The sequence below is a fragment of the Lactuca serriola genome, chromosome 8, assembly GCF_051521515.1.
Source record: "Lactuca serriola cultivar US96UC23 chromosome 8, Lser_US96UC23_V15, whole genome shotgun sequence".
NCBI lineage: Eukaryota > Viridiplantae > Streptophyta > Magnoliopsida > Asterales > Asteraceae > Lactuca > Lactuca serriola.
In genome coordinates, this window is record NC_136415.1 from 176,438,442 (window position 1) to 176,460,408 (window position 21,967).

The 21,967-nt window shown below is 41.5% G+C and overlaps 1 protein-coding gene and 1 non-coding gene across 2 annotated transcripts; one reads left to right on the top strand and one right to left on the bottom strand.

The window, feature by feature from the left end:
- Nucleotides 1-16,114: 16,114 nt before the first annotated feature.
- LOC145071552 (small nucleolar RNA R71) lies at nt 16,115-16,221 on the bottom strand. Its single transcript, XR_013690560.1, has one exon. It is a non-coding gene; the product is annotated as a small nucleolar RNA R71 (small nucleolar RNA).
- Nucleotides 16,222-17,337: 1,116 nt separating this feature from the next.
- LOC145067636 (uncharacterized) lies at nt 17,338-21,016 on the top strand. Its single transcript, XM_079014732.1, has 4 exons — nt 17,338-17,685; nt 18,119-18,388; nt 18,482-19,865; nt 20,520-21,016. The coding sequence occupies exons 1-4, from the start codon at nt 17,338-17,340 to the stop codon at nt 21,014-21,016; spliced, it is 2,499 nt and encodes an 832-aa protein (XP_078870858.1).
- Nucleotides 21,017-21,967: the final 951 nt, after the last annotated feature.

A 21,967-nucleotide genomic window follows, 5' to 3' on the forward strand; every position in this document is an offset into this window, starting at 1 on the left:
TTTTCCAACACCTTAGACCTCTACAAGCGAACCCATGACAGTCTTAATTCATATCTACTTCCAACATATGACCGACTGTGGATGGTTTGAATAACTTAGTCATTCCGGAAGAGTAACCTAGTTTATTCTGGAAGTCAAAACATGCAAAATGAAACACAATAATAATTGAATCCAATATGGTATCAAAACCTATGAACATAAATAAAACACCTTTTATTTATCACCATATGATTACACATTATTCATTGTATACTATTTCAGCTATCAACTTTATTCTTGAATTTAAAACAATAGTTCTCCCATGCTCCAAGCATGTACACTATGTTTTCTAAACACTAGTCATGCCATACACCAAGTATGCATACTATGTTTGTCTATGATCTTTACTTTGTGAACTAGATCCATTGAACATAACTTCAATGATTCTCTTTTCACACTCCCAAATCCTTACTGCAAATACAAGAATTCCAAATTCATGTCATTTACTGAAATCTGTTAGATTCTAAACTTATATGCATTGATCCCCTTGTAATGATTATGCACAAAGTCAGAAAGACTTGACAACAATCATTACAGAGTATTCCAAAAGAGATCGGCTCCTTGGAAACATCCTTCTTGCATTAAGTTTCCTAATCTTAAACAGATTGAAAATTCTAACTTTGAAACATTTCCAGATTCCATTTTGACTATCACTTTTGAACAAGAGTTGCCTCCTTACAGACTATGTCAATATGGTCCTTCCAGAATTATCACTATACTTCCAACTGTCCTTGAGCAACCAATCTTTGGTAAACCATAGATTGTCCTCGACAATTGTTTAATCCTTTTAGTCATATCCAGTTCTAAACCTTTTCCCTTCTTAATGCCCCAGGCATTTGGAAAATTTTAGAAAGGATGAATATAGCACATGTAATCGATCCTATATCCGAAGCATATGGGACACGATTCATGATGTCTCACATAAAGACTAAACCAGTCTTTTGCTATAACATTTCCATTTCAATTTGCCAAGTTCTCATAATTCAGATTATGAAAAGGGATGCCGTAATCATAATCGAATTTTAGAACGCAAATAATGGACTCATACAAAATTTCCTTATGTTGAGCCATTTCAACATGAAATTTATATATATCCTTGACTAAATGATTAAAACCTCACGATCTAAGCTTATAGATTTGAGATGAAGTATAATTTCCTCTCCCTTAATTATAGCAAAACAACTTTTCCCAATGAAACCTTTTGTTTGCTATAATTAACATTGCTAACTTGCAATACTTATCATAATTATCATGCTCCCACTAACATGATGATTATTAGCATAACACTTATGCTCCCACTAGCTTTGACATGTACTCAGAAATTAGTTGGACTTCTAGAAATCAATACTTCATTGACTTCCTTACCAAAGTGCAGATTTCTGATGCTAGATTGTTTTGATAAAACTTTATCAAAATCATACACCTTCCCTTAGATAGCACACTTGTGTATCTAAACAATTATGAAGAGGGATGCCTTAATCATAATGGTTAGACCTTTTTGCCACTTCTCACAAGTCCAGGTTAGTGTGCCGGTAAACCACACACGCTCCATTAACGACTTTGAGAATGCAAATATCACAATTGCTATCTAACTAAAATCTACTTAGTGAAAGTGTTTCCTCACCATCATTTTCATTAATCGGAGAGAAACCTTATGACACTTAGATTTAATGGTGTATGTGTTCTTATCCATGTGAATTTTTCAAAACCATAGTCACAAGACAAGGATAATGACAAATCCAAACTCATATGGATTTAACTCAATCTTAATTTCTTGCCACCTGGCAGCTCAAGGGCCTGCCATTGCTTCCAAGTTGTTATGCAACCAATTGAGAACTCTAAGAACTCATATGCAAAGCCAACTTTAACTGGAATGGGCATAGAATATCTCAGTACGATAGGTTATAAATCTCAAGTCGTGTGCTAGTGAAGAACTTCAGGTTTTATTCTTGATTAGTTCTTGAGACTTTCAAGACCTTTAAGACTCCCACTGTCCTCTTGACATATAAGACTCCCTTGTCAAACATCCAAGAGATAGTGCAGATTCTAATCAAGAAAAACACTTCACACAATTGGCCTTAGTTGGTCTTTGTTTTATCCAAAACATCACAACTTACCAATTTCAAATGTACAAGAGTAGAAAACTTTTACTCTTACATTTAACAAGTGTTTTAAACCTTCTTTAAGACAAGTCACTCAAGTTACAATCTTGGAGTATGACTCTAAGACTTGTATTGGAACGAAGTATGACTCATCTTCTTGATTTAACCATTTCAACAATTCAAGTTCCTCTTCTTAGTCATAAGAATACACTAAGATTTCCTTAGAGAACTAACTTTGATATGGTTTCTTAATCATTAAGATGATCACAAAAATGATACTAAAGTACTCTCCCATCATTTCAGATTTGAGAAACTTTTATCCTTCTGCCTAATTTGATTCTTCTTATTCGCTCTGCCTTACATTGGAACCTTTTTCCAATGTCTCAGAGTTACACTTAAGCTTGTAAGTATAATCATATTTACTGAGTTTTTGTAAACTATGACGAATAGTTTTATCAATCTTTTGTGGTGGACTTAATCAGTGCACAAGAATGTGTACTCGATCCCTTAGTTCGTTACTTGACTCACACATCCATGTGAACAAGTAATTAGTCTTAATTTTCCAATACTTGAAAGTTCACATTCATCATGCTATACAACTTGCATGATTCCAAGTTTCGGTCCAAATGAAACTTGGGTGATGAGAATCTTTCCTTATTTGGTAAATTTAGACATTACCACAAATGAAAGAATCAATTTCATATTTCCACTCTTGCTATTAATGGAATCTTATAAGCAACAATTTTTCCTCAAATTCCATTGTTAGGATATTTTAAAATAAATAAAATCAAAATTTTCTTTTATTTTAAACTTTGCGGAAAAACTTATCCTTACAATCCATATGTAAACTTGTTGTTATCTATTCCTAAGCAATATCTCATAACTCCTAAGAAGTAGCTCAAGAATCCGATCTTCAAACTATGCGATAGAAATCCATCTATGCGATCAGATTCAACATATTCTTTCTTTAAGTTTCTTCACTTTTCTTTGATTCTTAAAACATCACCATGTGACCCAGTCACATCATGTATCAAGAATCTCAGAATAGAAACTTAGCAGAGTTAGATAGTGGACTTTACCTGAAGTAGAGTCAAACTTATTGACTTTGACATCCTTAGGTAAATTTGGCAGATTCGTAACCAATGTCCCTTCCTTTGGCAATATAAACATATGGACCCTTTGATAATGGTACACGGGACTATCACATACTTAGCTTTTCTCTTTACCATTTGGTCAACCGAGTTGACTATGGCCGATCCCTTTCCACTGGGAAGAGAGAGCCTTACTAGATATCCAATGTCATCATTGTCAATGTCCATAAAGTTTTAGGAAGTTGATCTTAGCAAATATATAAGATCATTAAGGGTCTTGTCATAGTCTATTTCATAGGTGTCCCAAAGGAACTCACTATGTGACTTAGAAAGTGATTGAACCACCAACTTTCTCAAGACTTTGACACCCAACTCTCCCGGCTTGTCAATATGTGACTACATCTCCAAGACGTGACCACACCTAGACCTTGCCTTGCCAATTGGGCTTGAGTGACCTTAAACTTTTCAAGAACTTGTGGGTTGGGGAGAATAATTGGAGGAGGTGAATGAAGTATGATTTCCAAGGGACATCATCTTCATTTAGGAAAGCTTGTTTCAAGAGATTTAGGAAGATCATAAATGTCTAAACCAGACATCTTTTGGGAGATATTCAAGATAGTTGATCTTAAGTCCTTAATATGACACCCAATATGAAATATTAAGGCTAGGACCCAACAAACTATTTTATAACTTAGAAGAGGTATGCCGTAATCCAAGCTATAAAATATTTGAAGGTAGGTGAATAACGATTCACCAATTTCCACCAAGATAAACGAAATGTATTATTAGGTTTTAATTGGTTTTGAAACTCCTAGATCTTTGAGATTCATTGAACTGTTCAATGGTATGTTTCAATCTCGAGTGTGCCCTTCAGGTCTTGTGACTGGGATGTCGAGGATCACAAAACAAGGTGTGAAGTAACCATGCAAATTACTTGGTACCCTTAAGTGTTTACCCCTCAATCGATGTGCCGGTTAACCACACACGCTCCATCGATACTATGATAAACATTAAGTTACCCTTTGCCTACCTTGTTAAATACGAGTTAGTGTGCCGGTTAACCACACACGCTCCACTAACTGACTTAAACAAAGTGAAAAGTGTAATTTCATGGATTAGCACCTTATTCACATTTTCCTAAGTAACTAAGATTGGGTATTACTAAGAGTTTAGTTACTTAGTATTTATCATTAATACTTTTAATGAAGGGAGAATTATAGTCCTGTCAAACCCGTTCGGCTGACGACCCTCCACTAGTCAAGCAAGCGGTGGGTGAGAGTGGACACCCATTAAGTTGCCATTTTATAGGCAACAACCTTATACCCACCTTATAGACCGGCTTCGTGAATGAGGCGTACTAGCGGTAAGACTGACTTTACTCTTATACATATATATATATATATATATATATATATATATATATATATATATATATATATTATTAACTTATAATATTATAAAGTATAAGGTTTGAATTTTAACTCTTTAAAATTATAAGGGCTAACTTGGAATTAAAGTATTCATAAGAGAAAACTTTACAAATTCCAAAACTTGAGGACAAGTTTTGAAACTATTCAAAATTAATTAATTCCATCATTTATGTGTTTAAAGTAGTTTTAATCCAAAAACTCTTTCAAGTTCCATAACTTGAGGACAAGTTATGGAAGACTTTAAACTAATAAAAGAATTAACTTTTTCATTTATTTTATAACTTATGGAATTAATTAAGGTTACACTTTTTTTATTATTTATTATTTAATGAAGAGACTCTTGGTCCTCCATAACTTGAGGACAAGTTATGAAGTCATAAACCCATTTAATTAGAACTAGACTCTTCATTTTTGTAACCTTTGCCAACTATTATGAGTTTTATGAAACTTAAATGTGACTTTTCATATAACTTGAGGACAAGTTACAAAAACACATTTTAGAATCAACTCTTAGATTAATTTGGATTGAAAACAACTATTTCACTCAACTTTTCTATTAATCTAAGCAACTCACAAGAACAAGATAAGTCAAATCAAACTTTTTCATGTAATTAGCCTAATCACTAAATTAATTCAAAACATGAATCTGTTGACAATTATCTTTGAAATTGGATTAGCATGAACATTACCACATCAAAAACAAGTTTATAAGTTCAAAAACAACTTAGGGTAATGTTTCTAGACCATTTTCAGCCAAAAACCTCGAAAATATGCTTTCTGGGGCTCCTACTCGGTGAGTGCATGAACCTACTCGGCGAGTAGGATGATTTTACTCATGGAATCGGCGAGTACATCAGTGGACTCGGCGAGTCCAGTGCCCAGAAAGCCAGAAAATCGAGTTTTTCAGCATTTTTCAGCAATTTGCATCAAGTATAATTGAAAACAAGCCTAGGCTCTGATACCACTGTTGGGTTTTGAGTATTCTAACACTCCTAAGTGTACATGCAACCCTAAATACCTTGGATCTATGTTTTCTCTATTATACATGCAAATAAGAACTTCCAAGGTATTATCCTAATCTAGCATATAAAATAATGAATATAACAAGATATAATACATACCTCTTTCATGTAGAAAGTCTCATGAAGCTTGAGTGCCAAGTGCCCCAAGTGTGACACCTCAAATGGTTTACACAACACCAAATACACTTGGAATAACTTGAGAGAAATCTACAACTCATGAAATCAGCTAGCCCTTCATTACTCACACTAGTGGCCGATTTTTGTCAAGAATAAGATCTTTATATAGTGTTACAATTAGGGTAAAACCTAATTGTCATGACTTTCCATTTCCTTGGATCCATGGGTTCAAATACACCATGGAGCATCCATGGACCATCCTATGGGTTTTAGCCCAACTTGATTATCCATGGAGCATTAGCCCACTATACAAGTATGGATGATTTACACAATCAACCCATATATTTAATTAGTCTTCTTTTGATCCTAGATTAATTCTTGATCAATACTAATTAAATAATCTTATTATTCTTATTATTAATATACTAGAACTTATAATATATAATAACCATAAGTGTCTTATTTCTCTCATTATAGTATATCCAAATGCATGATGCCATGCAACCCAAATGGACCATGCCGGGTCGGGTCAAGTCTTACCAATTATAGTTATGGACTTAGACATTAATCCAACATCAGTATCACTAATGGTTGCCTGTATGTATTGCAGAATGGTGGTACTACGTCAGCGGCCATCGGTTGGCAGTTTTGGAGAGGGATCGGGTTCAGGATCAGGTTTCGAGCCAGCAGATGAGAGGCTACGCGAGTTCATCGCGTCAGAGATCACCAGAGGCATCCTTGAGTCGACTCCCATTATCTTCGGGTCGATCAAGGAAGGGATAGTCGAGTTGATGGAGGATCGCCTTTGGGCATTCAAGAGCGACATGGCATCTGGCCAGTCGGGATCTCGCACACTGTCCTTTAAGGACTTCAGGGGCAGTGGTGCGTCGAATTTTCACCGGGCGAAGGACCCCATAGCTGCCAGGCAATGGATTGCAGGCATTGAGGTTGCACAGTTGACTAGCTTCTGCCCTGAGGGGTCGAAGGTGAGGTATGCAGCACGGTGTTTACGAGACCGAGCTAGAGATTGGTGGGAGTCCGTCGGTGACTCGTTGGGAGCCTCGGCTGTTGAGGCTATGACCTGGTCGAACTTTGTGACCAGGTTCAGGGCAGAGTTTGCGCCGGCCGTTGAGCTTTAGCAGCTGGCTAGGGAGTTCCTAGATATGAGGCAGACGATGGAGACTGTGGCGGAAATCACCACCAAGTTCCGGGAGAGGGCGTTGTTGGTGCCCCAGTATGCGGGTGATGAGGATATGAGGAGGACCCGCTATCATGACATGCTACGAGCTGATATTCGGGAGCATGTCAGTTTTTCAGCTTGCCCTACCCTGGACTCTATGATTGACAGGGCAAGGGAGAGGGAGATAGATCTGGAGCACATCCGGAAGAGAAAGGTAGAGGAGGGGCAGGTTACGGGAGGGGCTTTGGGGAAGAAGCCCAAGGGATCAGATGGTAGGCCGAAAGGCCAGTCGGGACCGAGCCGCTGTAGGAAATGCAGCAGGCCACATGAGGGGGCATGCAGATTGGGCTCTTCAGGCTTCTATAAGTGCGGCAAGGCGGGGCACTTTAGCAGGGATTGTACTGCCCCTGCACCGATTATTCAGACGTCTGAGTTGCTGTGTTTCCACTACAACCAGAGGGGCCACAAGAAGGCCAATTGCCCTCAGTTGACAGCAGCATCAGCTCCAGTGAAGGCGCCAGCTCCAGCGACCCTGCGGATCACTGATGGTTGGTAGGGCAAGGCAGAGGCTCCAGTGGTGAGGAGCCGGGCATTCCAGTTGACCACCGAGGAGGCACACGCTGCACCCGATGTGGTGACGGGTATGATTTCTTATTTATGCTATTATGATATGCTGCTGTGATTTTGATATTATATGTATGTGCTTTGTTTAGGATCGTTCCATGTGAACGATATTCCAATTCAGGTATTGTTTGATTCGGGCGCTACCCGATCGTTTGTTTCTCTCGCGCTCATCAAGAGATTTTACGAGTCTTCAGGCATGTTGGATTGCCCCCTAGACATAGAGATTGCAGATGACCGTTCGGTGCAAGCATCGACGGTGTTCCGAGATTGTGTTCTGAGGTTATTTGAGGAGCGTTATTTGGTGGATCTGGTTCCCATACCTTTGCGGGGGAACAAGGTTATTATCGGTATGGATTGGCTAAGCCCCAATGGGGCAGTGATCGACTGCGTGCAACAGTTGGTGCGGATCAGGACCCCAAGTGGGGGAGAGCTGGTGATTCAGGGCGAGAGGCCGCAGCGAGGACCAGCCGTATGTTCCGCAGCGAGAGTTAGGCGTTACCTCCAGTAGGGTTGCGCAGGTTATGTCGCGTATGTTATGGATACCCAGGAGGCAGGTAGAGCGACGGTGGGCGAGGTGCCCGTAGTTCAAGAGTTTGCGGACGTATTCCCCGAGGAGCTGCCTGGGATACCTTCGGAGCGTCAGGTGGAGTTCAGGATCGACCTAGTCCCTGGTGCGGCTCCGATAGCCAAGGCACCCTATCGGTTGGCTCCTCCCGAGATGCAGGAGTTGTCTACGCAGCTGCAGGAGCTGCTAGACAAGGGATTTATTAGAGCGAGCAGTTCACCCTGGGGAGCCCCGATTCTGTTTGTAAAAAAGAAGGACGGGTCGCATCAGATGTGTATAGATTATCGGGAGCTGAATAAGGTAACGGTGAAGATCCGTTACCCACTCCCGAGGATTGATGACCTCTTTGACCAGCTTCAGGAAGCATCTTGGTTCTCCAAGATTGATCTGCGTTCAGGATATCATCAGATGAGGGTCAGGGAGGAGGATGTGCAGAAGACTGCGTTTCAGACACACTATGGCCACTACGAGTTTGTGGTGATGCCCTTCGGGCACACCAATGCCCCTGCCGCGTTCATGGACCTCATGAACTGCGTGTGTAGACTGATGTTAGAATGGTCGGTGATAGTGTTTATTGATGATATCTTGGTTTATTCCAAGACGCAGGAGGAGCATGAGGAGCACCTGCGGGAGGTGCTCGAGACCTTGAGGAGGGAAAGCTTGTACGCCAAGTTCTCCAATTATGAGTTTTGGTTGCGCTAGGTGCAGTTTCTTGGGCACCTTGTCAACCAAAACGGGATTTTAGTAGACCCGGACAAGGTGGAGGCCGTGATGAGATGGGAGGTTCCGAAGTCTCCATCCGAGATTCGGAGTTTCCTGGGATTAGCGGGCTACTATCGGAGATTCATTCAGGACTTCTACAAGATAGCCGTACCCCTGACACGGCTGACCAAGAAAGCCATGGTCTTTCGATGGGGGTCTGAGCAGCAGGCAGCGTTTGAGGTTCTGAGGCAGAGATTGTGCGAGGCGCCAATCTTAGCCTTGCCAGAGGGCGTAGAGGATTTTGTGGTATACTGTGACGCGTCTATTTCAGGTTTGGGCGCGGTATTGATGCAGAGAGGGCATGTCATTGCTTATGCCTCGAGGCAGCTGAAGCCTCACGAGGCGAATTACCCGACGCATGATTTAGAGTTGGGGGCGGTGGTCTTCGCCCTCAAGATTTTGCGGAATTACCTCTATCGGGTTCGGTGTACCATTTACACGGACCACAAGAGCTTGAGGTACCTCATGGACCAGCCGAATCTGAACATGAGGCAGCGTCGGTGGCTCGACGTGGTAAAGGATTATGATTGTGAGATCCTTTACCACCCGGGGAAGGCCAATGTGGTGGCCGATGTGCTTAGCCGCAAGGTGGCACCGATCAGGGATATTTGCGTGCGGTTGACAGTGGTAACTCCACTATTGGAGCGGATTTGGGAAGCCCAGCAGGAGGCCATGAAGGAGGAACACCGGAAGAGTGAGCGTATAGTGGGTCAGGTTTCCTCCTTCGATTATGACAGCCGAGGATTATTGACACTACACCGTAGGGTGTGGGTTTCGTATCACGGAGGCGTGCGTCAGGTCTTGATGGAGGAGGCGCACAAATCCCGATTCTCCATTCATCCCGGGGCAACGAAGATGTATAGGGATCTTCGTTTAGACTATTGGTGGCCCTGCATGAAGCGGGATGTGGCGTGGTATGTGGAGCGGTTTCTGACCTGCAGGAAGGTCAAGGCCGAGCATCAGAGACCGCACGACAAGATGCAGCCGTTGGATATCCCGTTGTGGAAATGGGAAGATATTACGATGGATTTTATCACGAAGCTTCCCAGGACCGCGCGAGGAGTGGATTCGATATGGGTCATCGTGGATTGATTGACCAAGAGAACCCATTTTATTCTGATTCAGGAGAGCATATCGACCGAAAAGTTCGCCGACATCTATATCCGGGAGATAGTGGCACGACACGGGGTGCCGGTATCAGTGATTTCAGATAGGGATGTGCGTTTCACTTCCAGGTTTCGGAAGAAGTTTCATGACGAGTTGGGCACTCGTCTGCATTTTAGCACCGCCTTTCACCCGCAGACAGATGGTCAGAGTGAGCGGACCATCCAGACTCTTGAGGATATGTTGTGGGCATGCGTGCTAGACTTCGGTGGTAGTTGGGATACCTATCTTCCTCTAGCTGAGTTCTCATACAACAACAACTATCACGCGAGTATTGACCGTCCTCCCTTCGAGATGTTGTACGGGAGAAGGTGCAGGACCCCTATATGTTGGGGCGAAGTTGGCCAGAGGGTCATGGGGAGCACCGAAGTGGTGCTCAAGACGACCAAGAGGATTCAGTAGGTGTGGAGTAGGCTTCAGACCGCTTAGAGTTGGCAGAAAAGCTATGCCGGTAAGCGTCGATCAGACCTGGAATTCCAGGTCGGGGATATGGTTCTCCTGAAGGTGTCGTCATGGAAGGGCGTCATCCGATTCATGAAGCGGGGCAAGTTGGGCCCAAGGTATATCAGACCATTCAGGGTTGTAGCCCGGGTGGGCAAGGTGGCGTACCGGCTGGATCTGCCAGCCAAACCCAGTCAGCTCCACAACACTTTCCACGTCTCTCAACTGCGGAAGTGCCTAGTGGACGACTCAGCAGTGGTGCCTTTACAGGATATTCAGGTTGATGACAGCCTGAATTACATTGAGCGGCCAGTAGTAGCGATCCTTGACTGGAAGTCGAAGGATCTGAAGAACAAGAGGGTGGAGCTAGTAAAGGTGCAATGGCTGCACCGGAAGGGTTCGGAGTGGACTTGGGAACCGGTAGAAGAGATGAGGGAGCGCTATCCCGAGCTTTTCCAGGAGCAAGCGGCAAATTTCGAGGACGAAGTCTAAAATAAGTGAGGGAGATTTGTAGCACCTGGTTCCTGGTGTGTAATTTAAACTAAGTATTTTTGCATTTGTAGTTGGAACTCGACGAGTTGTAGGCCCGACTCGCCGAGTAGGGTCAGGATATTGAGCACGTTTAAGTTGGCGACTCGACGAGTCCATATCCTGGACTCCGCGAGTCCGCCAGTCTGGAAGAAACCCTAATTTCAAGGGGTTGCCCACTATTTAAACATCGTTTTGTGCCTCATAGCGGCCCCCATTGCATCCAGAACACTCCCTCTCCAAACCCTAACCCCTCTTTTGGTATTTTGGGTGCTTTTGGTACAATTCCTTGAAGTTTTGGAGAAAAGAAGAAGGTAGATCAAGAGGAGAGGAAGAAGATCCCGAATCTTTATGCCATTTCAGAGCTTCTAGAGGTATTAGACTCGAAACCATCTATATTCCTTCATTATTATCTCATTAAGAGCTTATGATAGTCATTTTAAGGCCTCTTCTAGTCTTGATCTTTGAGTAATGAGCTTATAGTGTTAAGGGACTTCGGATCTAGGCATGATTGGGCTCTAGGAGCTCGGATCTACTACCTTTTTGGAGCCATATTGCATGGAAGCCTTAGATCTACTCTTTTAGTGCATTTTGAGCCTTAAAACCTTCATTGGTGTTTATTTATACGTAAAGTTGGAAACTTTACGTTATAATCAAGCCCTAAGAACCCAGATCCATGAATGGAATGCACTGGATTCTAGCAGAATCGAGTATATAGAAGTTGCATGCATGCGACTCGGCGAGTCGTTCTTCGGACTCGGCGAGTCGAGTCGCAAGTCCCCGATTTTTCCCCTTTTGAGTTATGCCAAATGGGACCAGTGAGCTTTAAGTGGACTCAATGAATCGGAAGCCAGACTCAATGATGGAGGGACTCGACGAGTCAATGTCCTGACTCGCCGAGTCGACGAGTCGGATGAAGGACAATTGGATATCAGTTTAGAAAGAGAACTCTTCGAGTTTATGCCTAACTCGACAAGTAGGAACGGGAGTGAGGACAATCGACTGGATAGGGACTCGACGAGTTGGCGAGCCAACTCGGCGAGTCGGGTCAACTGGAAGTTGACTTTGACTTTGACTTTTGACTTGGCTAGGGGTAAAGTGGTCATTTTACCCTAAGGGCGGTTAGCAGTGTTGATGGAGTGTTTCGTGGGAATTGCAGCCGGAGGATTTCCAGAGCAGCAGCAGCAGACAGACAGTTTCCGCGCAGATCAGCAGCTACTCAGAGGTGAGTTACCTTCCAGTAGTGGTGGGTCTACGACCACAATGCCGACCCACCACTAGGGTTCGTATGTTAGGTGATTGTCTTTGTGATATCATCTAGGTTTGCTACTACCTGATATGTTATATGCTAGCATGATATGTTGTATGTGTAGAGTTCGATTGTTAGGACCGAAGGGTAGTCAGACACCCCATCTACGTCTGGCAGTATTTGATGATATGTTTGCATGCTGGCTTGTATGTTATATGCGATAGAGGTAGTAGGAGGGGACTAGTCCCCGAGGTTCGGTTTTTAGGACCGATGGGTAGTCAACACCCCAGAATGGCTCGACACGGGTAGGTCAACGCCCCAGAATGGCTTGACACGGGTAGGTCGGCACCCCATAATGGCCGTATCGGGTAGATCGGCACCCCAGAATGGCCGTACCGGGTAGGTCAGGCACCCTAGAAATGTCTGGCAGTATGTATGTGATATGATTGTATGGTAGGTGGTACGATGGGGGAACTCACTAAGCTTCGTGCTTACAGTTTTCAGTTTCGTTTCAGGTACCTCTTCAGCGAAGGGGAAGGAGTCGGCGCGACAGCGGCACATCATATACACACTTTGGTTTTCCGCATTATGATATATTATGGGATTGTACTCTGACACTATTACTATTTTCATGTGTTGGGTATTTAGACATGAGATATGTTTATTGAAATGATATGATCGTATGATGTTTTACTACAAATGTTTTACAAACTACTTAATTTAAATGAAATTTTTGGACGTGAAATTTGGGTCATTACAATTTAATTGAAAAAATTGAAGTTTATTTCCATCCATTTATGTATCAAATTCTTTGATCACTAATTATACTGTTTAGTTATAACTTTGCAACCAAAGTTGTTGGTTTTTATCAAATATATACATTAATTCATACCATTTTTATTTTTATTTTATATACAATAATACATAAAAGTTGATATGGATTCGTTAATTATTTATAACAAAGTCATAAAAATATTAAAAAACCACTTTGAAGTTTAAAAAAATTAGTTTATTTTAGTATTCCGCAGATGTTAAAAAAACAAACAGTCTTCTTTTTTCAGACTGCAAATGTTTGGTCCACCTCTTCTACTGCAGAGGTCTACAGATGTGGTCTGCAGGCTGCATACATTTTGCCTCAGAAAAAACAAACCGCAACTAAAAATAATAGTTCTACATAGTATGAAACTAGACTAAGAAGTAGCGTTATGTACATCTAGGTCTTTCGATAAAGGTGTAAGGCGAAGATCTGTCCGATTCACAAATCACCAGACACTCTGTCAGGTGAGTGTGTAGTTATTATCAAGAACATAATCTTAACTAAAAAATATCCATATAACAAATGTTGCTTGTATTATATGTGTTATGTACTATTTGTAAAGATAAGACAGTAACGTTTGGATTAGGAGTTGTTGTAGAAACTAATTGCCTTTAGATATAAAGTTCTTGCCTTAGATTATGTATAAGTGATATGTGCATAATTAGTTAATTATTTAGTATATATTTTTATTCATTTTTAACTAATTATGTGAATAATATGGACAAAAGGTACATAATATTATTTAAATTTTGTTTTCAGTCCAAAAGATATGTTTGGGAGTAAAAGGGAGCAAGGGAAAGCAATTGAAAACCAAAGAGTGAAGATTGAGGAACAAAAGTATACCTACTCGGCGAGTACACGCGTCTACTCGGCGAGTCCAGCTGAATATTCCAGAAGATAACCACGTTTCCTGATCTAAGACGGATAACAACGAGTCTACTCGGTGAGTTGGGTCTGCTACTCGCCGAGTACCCCCTGTTTTGAGACATCTATAAAATCGAACCTTTATCCGAGGAGAAGACACCTTTGGCGATTTTTGAAGATCCTTTTGCGATTAAGAGCACCAGAAGACGCTGAGGAACCCTAATCTTCAACCTTTTGAAGAATTGAAGCAACTAGGTTAATCATTCCACTTAAGCTTAGGATTTGATGATGTTTAATCTAGTTGAATTTGTTTCTATGTTTGTTTTTACTGCAACTATGAACTAATTTCGTTTTTTGTTTCTGTTTGGGGAATACCAAGGAACTCCTATGGTTTAATTCTTAATTTTGATTAATTGTTTATTGGTGATTTATTAAATTAAGTTTGTTAAAGACCCTTATGCATTAATCACTACTATTTGCTGTTAATTGGAAGACAATTAGGCTGCATGAACATCTCTTAGTTGTTAACCTCATATGTCTATGTGAATACTAAACCATATGCTTAGAAGTAATGATTATGAAACTAAGATTAATAAGACAATAGGAAGATTAATGTGTGAGCTTGTTTGAGAAACCATCAAACAAGAGGTTAATTGAATTAATAACTTAATTGACCATTACAAATCTTATTTAATCCAAACCATTAATCTAGGGAATTAATTAGTTTAAACACTTGATCACCGCTTAAATTAGTTAATTGTCTAAGGGTTAGGAGTAATGAACATGAACCTAACCATTATAATTGGTAACTAATAGCAATTAATCTATCATAAATACAAATAACCATAGGAGTGAATTGGTTGAACCTAAATAGAAACATCTTTATCAAACTTGGTGAATAGTTGTTGCTTTAGTTAATTTAGTGTGCCTAAGTTTCTAGTCTTGCAAAACTAGAAGAAAACCCCTTTCACTTTTATTAGTTGTTTAATTAAAATTGGTTATTAGTTTAATTTTCCGTTCCCTGAGTTCGACACCTTACTTACTAATCTATACCACTAAAAGACAGGTTCACTGCCTTTGTGTGTTAAATTTATTAATTAAAAGTAAGGATAAAACAAGTGCATTTTACACACATCAAGTTTTTAGCGCCGTTGCCGGGGAACGGTTCTAAATAATTAATCTAATTCCTAATTTTTTCGATCCTTTGTGTGAGTTTACTTGCATAAAGTTACTTTATTACAGTTTAGTAGTCAGTAATTAGGTTTTAGTATCTGTTTAAGTTTTAATAATAAGTTTCTAATTTTTTCAAAAATACACTGGTACTCGCCGAGTGCAGTCGCACCTACTCGGCGAGTAGTAGCGTAATCAGCAGTTAAATTTTCGAATTTTTTAGTACAATTTTTTTTGTTCTTTTTACGCTTTTATTCTGTTTATTGCAGGACTTTCATGACCAGAGGATCAAACACCCCGCTGGTACCTCCGTTTGAAGATCCCGAAACCGCATTGAAAAGAAACAAGGGAAAGGACGTGGAGAGTTCAAGTACACCAAATAAATCACCCTTGTCCAATTTGAAGACTGTTTTTTGGGAAAAAGAAGAGCAGCAAATCAGGAGCATCCAGCGCTTCCTTAGTGATCGACGAACCGGCTAAGGAAGATATCGAGTACGAGACCGAAGAAGAAGAGGACCCGACATACGAGCACGAAACTGAATCCGAGGAAGAGTTAGCTGTCACAATGGCTAACATTGATGAAATCCCCATGGGAGAATGGAAGAAGAGGATGCGAGACGACACTGGCCCGGGACTTGTGCAACCCGCAATTCCCGCGACTGCTACCTTCGAGCTAAAGGGTCATATCCTAGCTTTACTTAAGGAAATACCCTTTTATGGAAAAGACCATGAAGATGCCTACAATCACTTGGATGAAGTCAATGATGTAGCTGATTACTTTAATGTTCTAAATGTGCCCCGCGAGACTCAGCTACTTCGTATGCTTCCTGTGACATTCAAAGGTGCTGCAAAAGACTGGCTCAAATCACTTCCCCCCGGATCAGTCACCACTTGGGCCAAGATGAAAGAAGAATTCATTGATCACTTCTGCCCACCTTCCAAGATAGCCAAGTTGAAGAAGGCCATTGCTAACTTTGAACAACAAGCTGGAGAGTCTCTATATGAAGCTTGGGAAAGATACAAGAGCTTACTAAGAAACTGCCCACACCATGACCTCAACAGCCAGCAAGAAGTATCCATCTTCTATGATGGAGTCAATGTCACAACCAGGCAGTTACTAGACTCGCAAGGCCCGCTCACAAAGAAGCCACCCCCGGTGATCAAAGAATTGATTGAAGAATTCTCTAAACACTCTAGAGAATACCACAACCCTAGGCATGATGTCACTTGGGGAGCTGCCTATGCAGCTACTGAAGACTTATCCGCGGTCATGGCTGTGTTAAAAACTATGGATAGGAGGATGGATAAAATGGATCAAACAATCCATGCTATTCGGGTGGGTTGTGAAAACTGCAATGGGCCTCACCTCACTAGAGATTGTGATTTAGATGAAAATGGCAACAAGAAGGCGCAAGTGTGTTACTCAAGTGGAGACCGATATGATGAAGACTGGCGAAGACAAAAGAAAGATTGGCTCCCTTATGAAGAGTACAAGAAAGCCAAGGAGGAAAGGTTTAGGCAAAAAGGGAGAGGGTTATACCAAAAGGAGGAGCCGATGCAAGAAAAGAAACCAAGCTTGGAAGAAATGCTCACAAAATTTGTAGCTGCTTCAGAAAAAAAGACACAGTGACCATGATGCTGCAATTCAAGAAACAAGGACCATGCTAAGGAACCAGCAAGCATCTATTCACAATATAGAGACACAGCTTGGGCAACTTGCTCAACAAATCAACCAAAGATCACCAGGCGAACTCCCTAGCAAAACTGAAAACAACCCACGAGGCGCGCAAATAAACATTGTCACAACAAGAAGTGGGAAGATAATCACCCCTAGCACCTATTCAGACTGAGTCATTCAAGAAATCACAGAAGGAGGAGGCAGAAAAGCAAGCAGAAAACCAAGAATTACACTCTGACAGCCCTACTCACCGAGTACCACGTATGGACTCGGCGAGTACATCACTAAAACCCACCACACAGGCTTCTAAAAAACTTTACCAGCCTCCCATGTCATACCCAACCCGAGCTAAGAAGGAGAAGCAGGAAGAGGAGTACCAAAAGTTTCTAGATCACATCAAGACTCTTCAAATCAACATACCATTCATTGAAGCCGTCATGCAAATGCCCAAATATGCAAAGTTCCTTAAGGAACTTCTCACAAATAGAAAGAAGATGGAAGAAGTGAAGAAGGTGGTACTCAATGAAAACTGCTCAGCTACTATGCTAAATAGGCTACTTAAGAAGAAAGGCGACCCGGGGAGTTTAACCTTACCTTGTCAATTTGGCAACTTGACCACCATATATGCCTTAGCCGATTCGGGAGCAAGTGTGAATCTAATGCCTTATTCATTCTTCAAGAAGCTAGATCTCCCGGAACCAAGGCCAATTCGCATGGCAATACACTTGGCCAACAAAATAGTCACCTTTCCAAGAGGCATATGCGAAGACATACTAGTCAAGGTGGATAAATTTGTCTTTCCTGCTGATTTCATCATTCTAGACATGGAGGCGGATCCGCAAGTACCAATCATCCTTGGAAGGCCCTTCCTCAACACGGCCAGCGCTATAGTAGACATGAGAGACTCAAAGCTCACCTTGCGGGTCGGGATGATTCAGTAACATTCGGGGTGGACCAAGCTATGTAGTATTCTAGGACCAGTGACGACACGACATTCTCAATCGACATGCTTGATAAACTATTGGAGGAAGACATACCTGAAGATTCCAGCAAGTTTTCAGCTTTAGATGAAGCATTTGATCCAGAAAAAGATTTACTAGAAATTGAAAGACTATTGGAAGAAGCGGAGTATGAAGAACTAATGAAGCAATCTGACAGCCCTACTCGCTGAGTAGGGCCGATCTACTCGCCGAGTATATCTGAAGAAAAGCCAGAATTCGTGATTACAGCCACCAACTCGCCGAGTACCTCACCTGCACTCGGCGAGTCCAATAGTCAGAGCTGAAAACTTTACCAGATCATTTGGAGTATGCCTTTCTCGAAGAAGGCAACCAAAAGCCAGTAATTATAGCCTCTGACCTGACCAATTCTGAAAAAGAAGAACTCGTGCAAGTATTGAAGAAGCGGAAACGGGCCATAGCATGGAGCATCACCGACATCAAGGGAATAAGTCCATCCTATTGCTCCCACAAGATCAACCTGGAAGAAGGAGCAAAGCCGGTTGTACAACACCAAAGAAGACTGAACCCGAATATGCAAGAAGTAGTCAAGAAGGAAGTGGTCAAGCTCTTAGATGCGGGAATTATATATTCCATTTCCGACAGTCCATGGGTGAGTCCAGTCCAAGTGGTGCCCAAGAAAGGAGGGATGACGGTCATAACCAATGAAAAGAACGAGCTAATTCCGACACGAACGGTAACTGGTTGGAGAGTGTGCATCGATTATCGAAAGCTAAACGATGCCACTCGTAAAGACCATTTTCCCTTACCTTTTATAGATCAAATGCTAGAAAGATTATCGGGCCATAGCTATTATTGTTTTCTTGATGGATTTTCAGGGTATTTTCAAATACCCATAGACCCAATGGACCAAGAAAAGACCACATTCACTTGCCCAAGTGGGACTTTTGCTTATAGACGCATGCCTTTTGGGTTATGCAATGCACCCGCGACTTTTCAAAGGTACATGATAGCTATATTCCATGATATGGTGGAAAATTTCATGGAAGTTTTTATGGACGATTTTTCCGTTTTTGGATCATCTTTCCATGATTGTCTCACTAATCTTGACTTAATACTTGCTAGGTGTGAAAAAACCGACTTGGTACTCAATTGGGAGAAATGCCATTTTATGGTCAAGGAGGGTATAGTGTTGGGCCACAAGATTTCCAAAATGGGAATTGAAGTGGATAGGGCAAAGATAGACACTATTGCCAAATTACCCCCACCAACCAATGTGAAGGGCATTAGGAGTTTTCTAGGACACGCGGGCTTTTACCGGCGTTTCATAAAAGATTTTTCTAAAATAACTAGACCTCTAACACAATTACTACTAAAAGATGCACCATTTAATTTCACTAAAGAGTGTTTAGAGGCATTTGAATTTTTAAAGGAAAAACTAACTAATGCCCCGATCATTATTGCACCAAATTGGAACTTACCTTTTGAGATTATGTGTGATGCTAGTGACTATGCATTAGGAGCTGTCCTTGGTCAAAGGGTTGATAAGCACTTTCAACCCATATATTATGCTAGTAAGACTCTAAACCCAGCCCAAGAAAATTACACCACCACTGAAAAAGAATTACTAGCTGTGGTGTATGCCTTTGACAAATTCCGCCCTTATCTGGTTTTATCCAAAACTACTGTTTTTACTAACCACTCGGCTATCAAGTATTTGTTTTCCAAACAGGATGCCAAGCCAAGACTAATACGATGGGTGCTACTTCTTCAAGAATTTGACATAGAGATACGAGACAAGAAGGGAATGGAGAATGTGGCAGCCGACCACTTGTCAAGACTTGAGAACCCACAGTTGCAAGAAGATATAGTAGGAGACGACTTCCCAGATGAGTACATCATGGTGTCAGTGGGAGAAGAGCCATGGTTCGCAGACATAGCTAACTATTTAGCTACAAATTACATCCCGAAGGACTATAGCAGTCAACAAAAGAAGAAATTCTTTGCTGAAATCAAATATTACTATTGGGACGACCCATACCTCTTCCGAAGCTGTGCGGATGGTATCATACGAAGATGTGTGTTCGGGAAGGAAAGCCGGAGAATACTAGAACATTGTCATAGCGGGCCCACGGGAGGACATCATGGAGCACACTACACGGCGAAGAAGATCTTTGACATTGGGTTTTATTGGCCAACAACTTTTAAAGATGCAACCCAATTTGTCAAAGAATGTGATGCTTGTCAAAGAGTGGGAAGTATTTCATCCCGAAATGAAATGCCACAACATAGTATCCAAGTGTGCGAGGTGTTTGATGTGTGGGGAATTGACTTCATGGGACCATTTCCCATATCTAAAGGAAACAAATACATACTAGTGGCGGTGGACTACGTATCTAAGTGGGCGGAAGCACAAGTATTACCAACAAATGACGGACGGGTGGTAGTACGATTTTTAAAGAAACTATTTTCACGGTTTGGAGTCCCGAAAGCTCTTATTAGTGACCGAGGCACACATTTTGCCAATGATCAATTGGAAAAAGTGTTAAAGAAATATGGGGTCACCCATAAGTTTTCCACATCATACCATCCACAAACTAGTGGACAAACCGAAGTAACAAATCGAGCCTTAAAGCGAATTTTGGAGAAATCGGTGGGGGGCAATCGCAAGGAATGGTCGGATAAGCTAGATGATGCACTTTGGGCCTTTCGTACAGCTTTCAAAACACCTATTGGTACCACACCATATAGGTTAGTTTATGGGAAGCAATGCCATTTACCGGTGGAGCTAGAACACAAGGCGTTTTGGGCATTAAAGAGTTGTAACTTCGACATGGATGAACTAAAGAGTAACCGGTTAATGCAAATGAATGCTCTTGAAGAACTAAGGAATGATGCATACTCCAGCTCATGGCTATATAAAGAGAAGACTAAGATGTGGCATGACAAGAGGATCAAAGATAAACAAATTCATGAAGGTCAAAAAGTGTTGCTCTTCAACTCAAGACTAAAGCTTTTCTCGGGAAAACTCAAGTCCAGGGATGGGCCTTTTGTAGTGAAGACGGTGTTTCCACATGGTGCCATAGAGCTATTATCAAGAGATGGCACGCCTTTCAAGGTTAATGGTCATAGGGTTAAAACATATGAAGAAGGAGTCCCCCGTAATGAAGGAATGGAAGAATTGCTGTTGCTGGAAAAGAAGGCAGCCACGTAGAAGGGGAGGAGTCCAACTAATGACTCCCTAAAAAGAAGCGCTTCTCGGGAGGCAACCCGAGTCTCAAGTTTGCATTTTCTTTCCTTTTCTTTTACTTTATTTTTTTTCTTTTCTTCATTTATTTTGAGCACATCGCTGCTTGAGGACAAGCAATGCTTAGAGTGTGGGGTGGAGGGTTTAAAAAGGAGAAAATACATAAATTCTTTAAATTTGTCACAAAATTTTTTTCAACTGTAAGGTTTACTCGCCGAGTAGGGACGTATACTCGGCGAGTACCTACCCGAGTAACCCGAAAAAACGCGTAACTGCATATGTACTCGGCAGTAGGTCCGTTCTACTCGGCGAGTAGCCGGTTTACACGGGTGAATAATAAGTCTGTAAAAAGAGGGTTTTTCACCCATTACCCCTCACACTCGCCATGCACAGCAGCCCTCGAGCAGCCAAGCGATTTTTCGCGAGTTTGTCCAACTTTCTCCGAATTTCTACTCGTTTCTCAAAAAAGGTAACATATTTACACCATAAACTCCTTAAAGGTTTGATCTGTATCACGAATTTTCCCCGATTTGACTTGATTTCAGATTTAGGGGTTTCCTCCAATTCTAGGGTTTCAAATTAGCCATGAATTACGCGATATTAGGACGAATTTCTTTATGATTTGTGGTTAGATAGGCCATTACAACAAACCCCTGTAGGAAAATTGGATTATTAACTGCTATACACAGGACCGAGACAGTTTCAGTCCCGCAGTTCATCCTACACGCCGAGTAGGTCGTGTACTCGGCGAGTAGATGACTTTTCAGATCCACTTTCTTGTTTTTTTAATTACTGGGTATCGTTTGCTGGTGTGTTTGTTGTTGGTGTTTGTATGCTGGAACCATGTTCAGAAGGGGGCAATCTTCACGCGGAGGAAGTCAAAATGATATTCCATGGCTTTCCTTTCAACACATAACT

Excerpts from the sequence above, each read along its gene's own strand:
- LOC145067636 (XM_079014732.1), top strand. The coding sequence starts at position 17,338 with ATGGAAGAAGTGAAGAAGGTGGTACTCAATGAAAACTGCTCAGCTACT. Across the intron at positions 17,686-18,118 it reads ACATGGAGGCGGATCCGCAA|TCAGAGCTGAAAACTTTACC; the intron begins GTACCAATCATC and ends CGAGTCCAATAG. Across the intron at positions 19,866-20,519 it reads CTTCCGAAGCTGTGCGGATG|CTTTCAAAACACCTATTGGT; the intron begins GTATCATACGAA and ends CCTTTCGTACAG.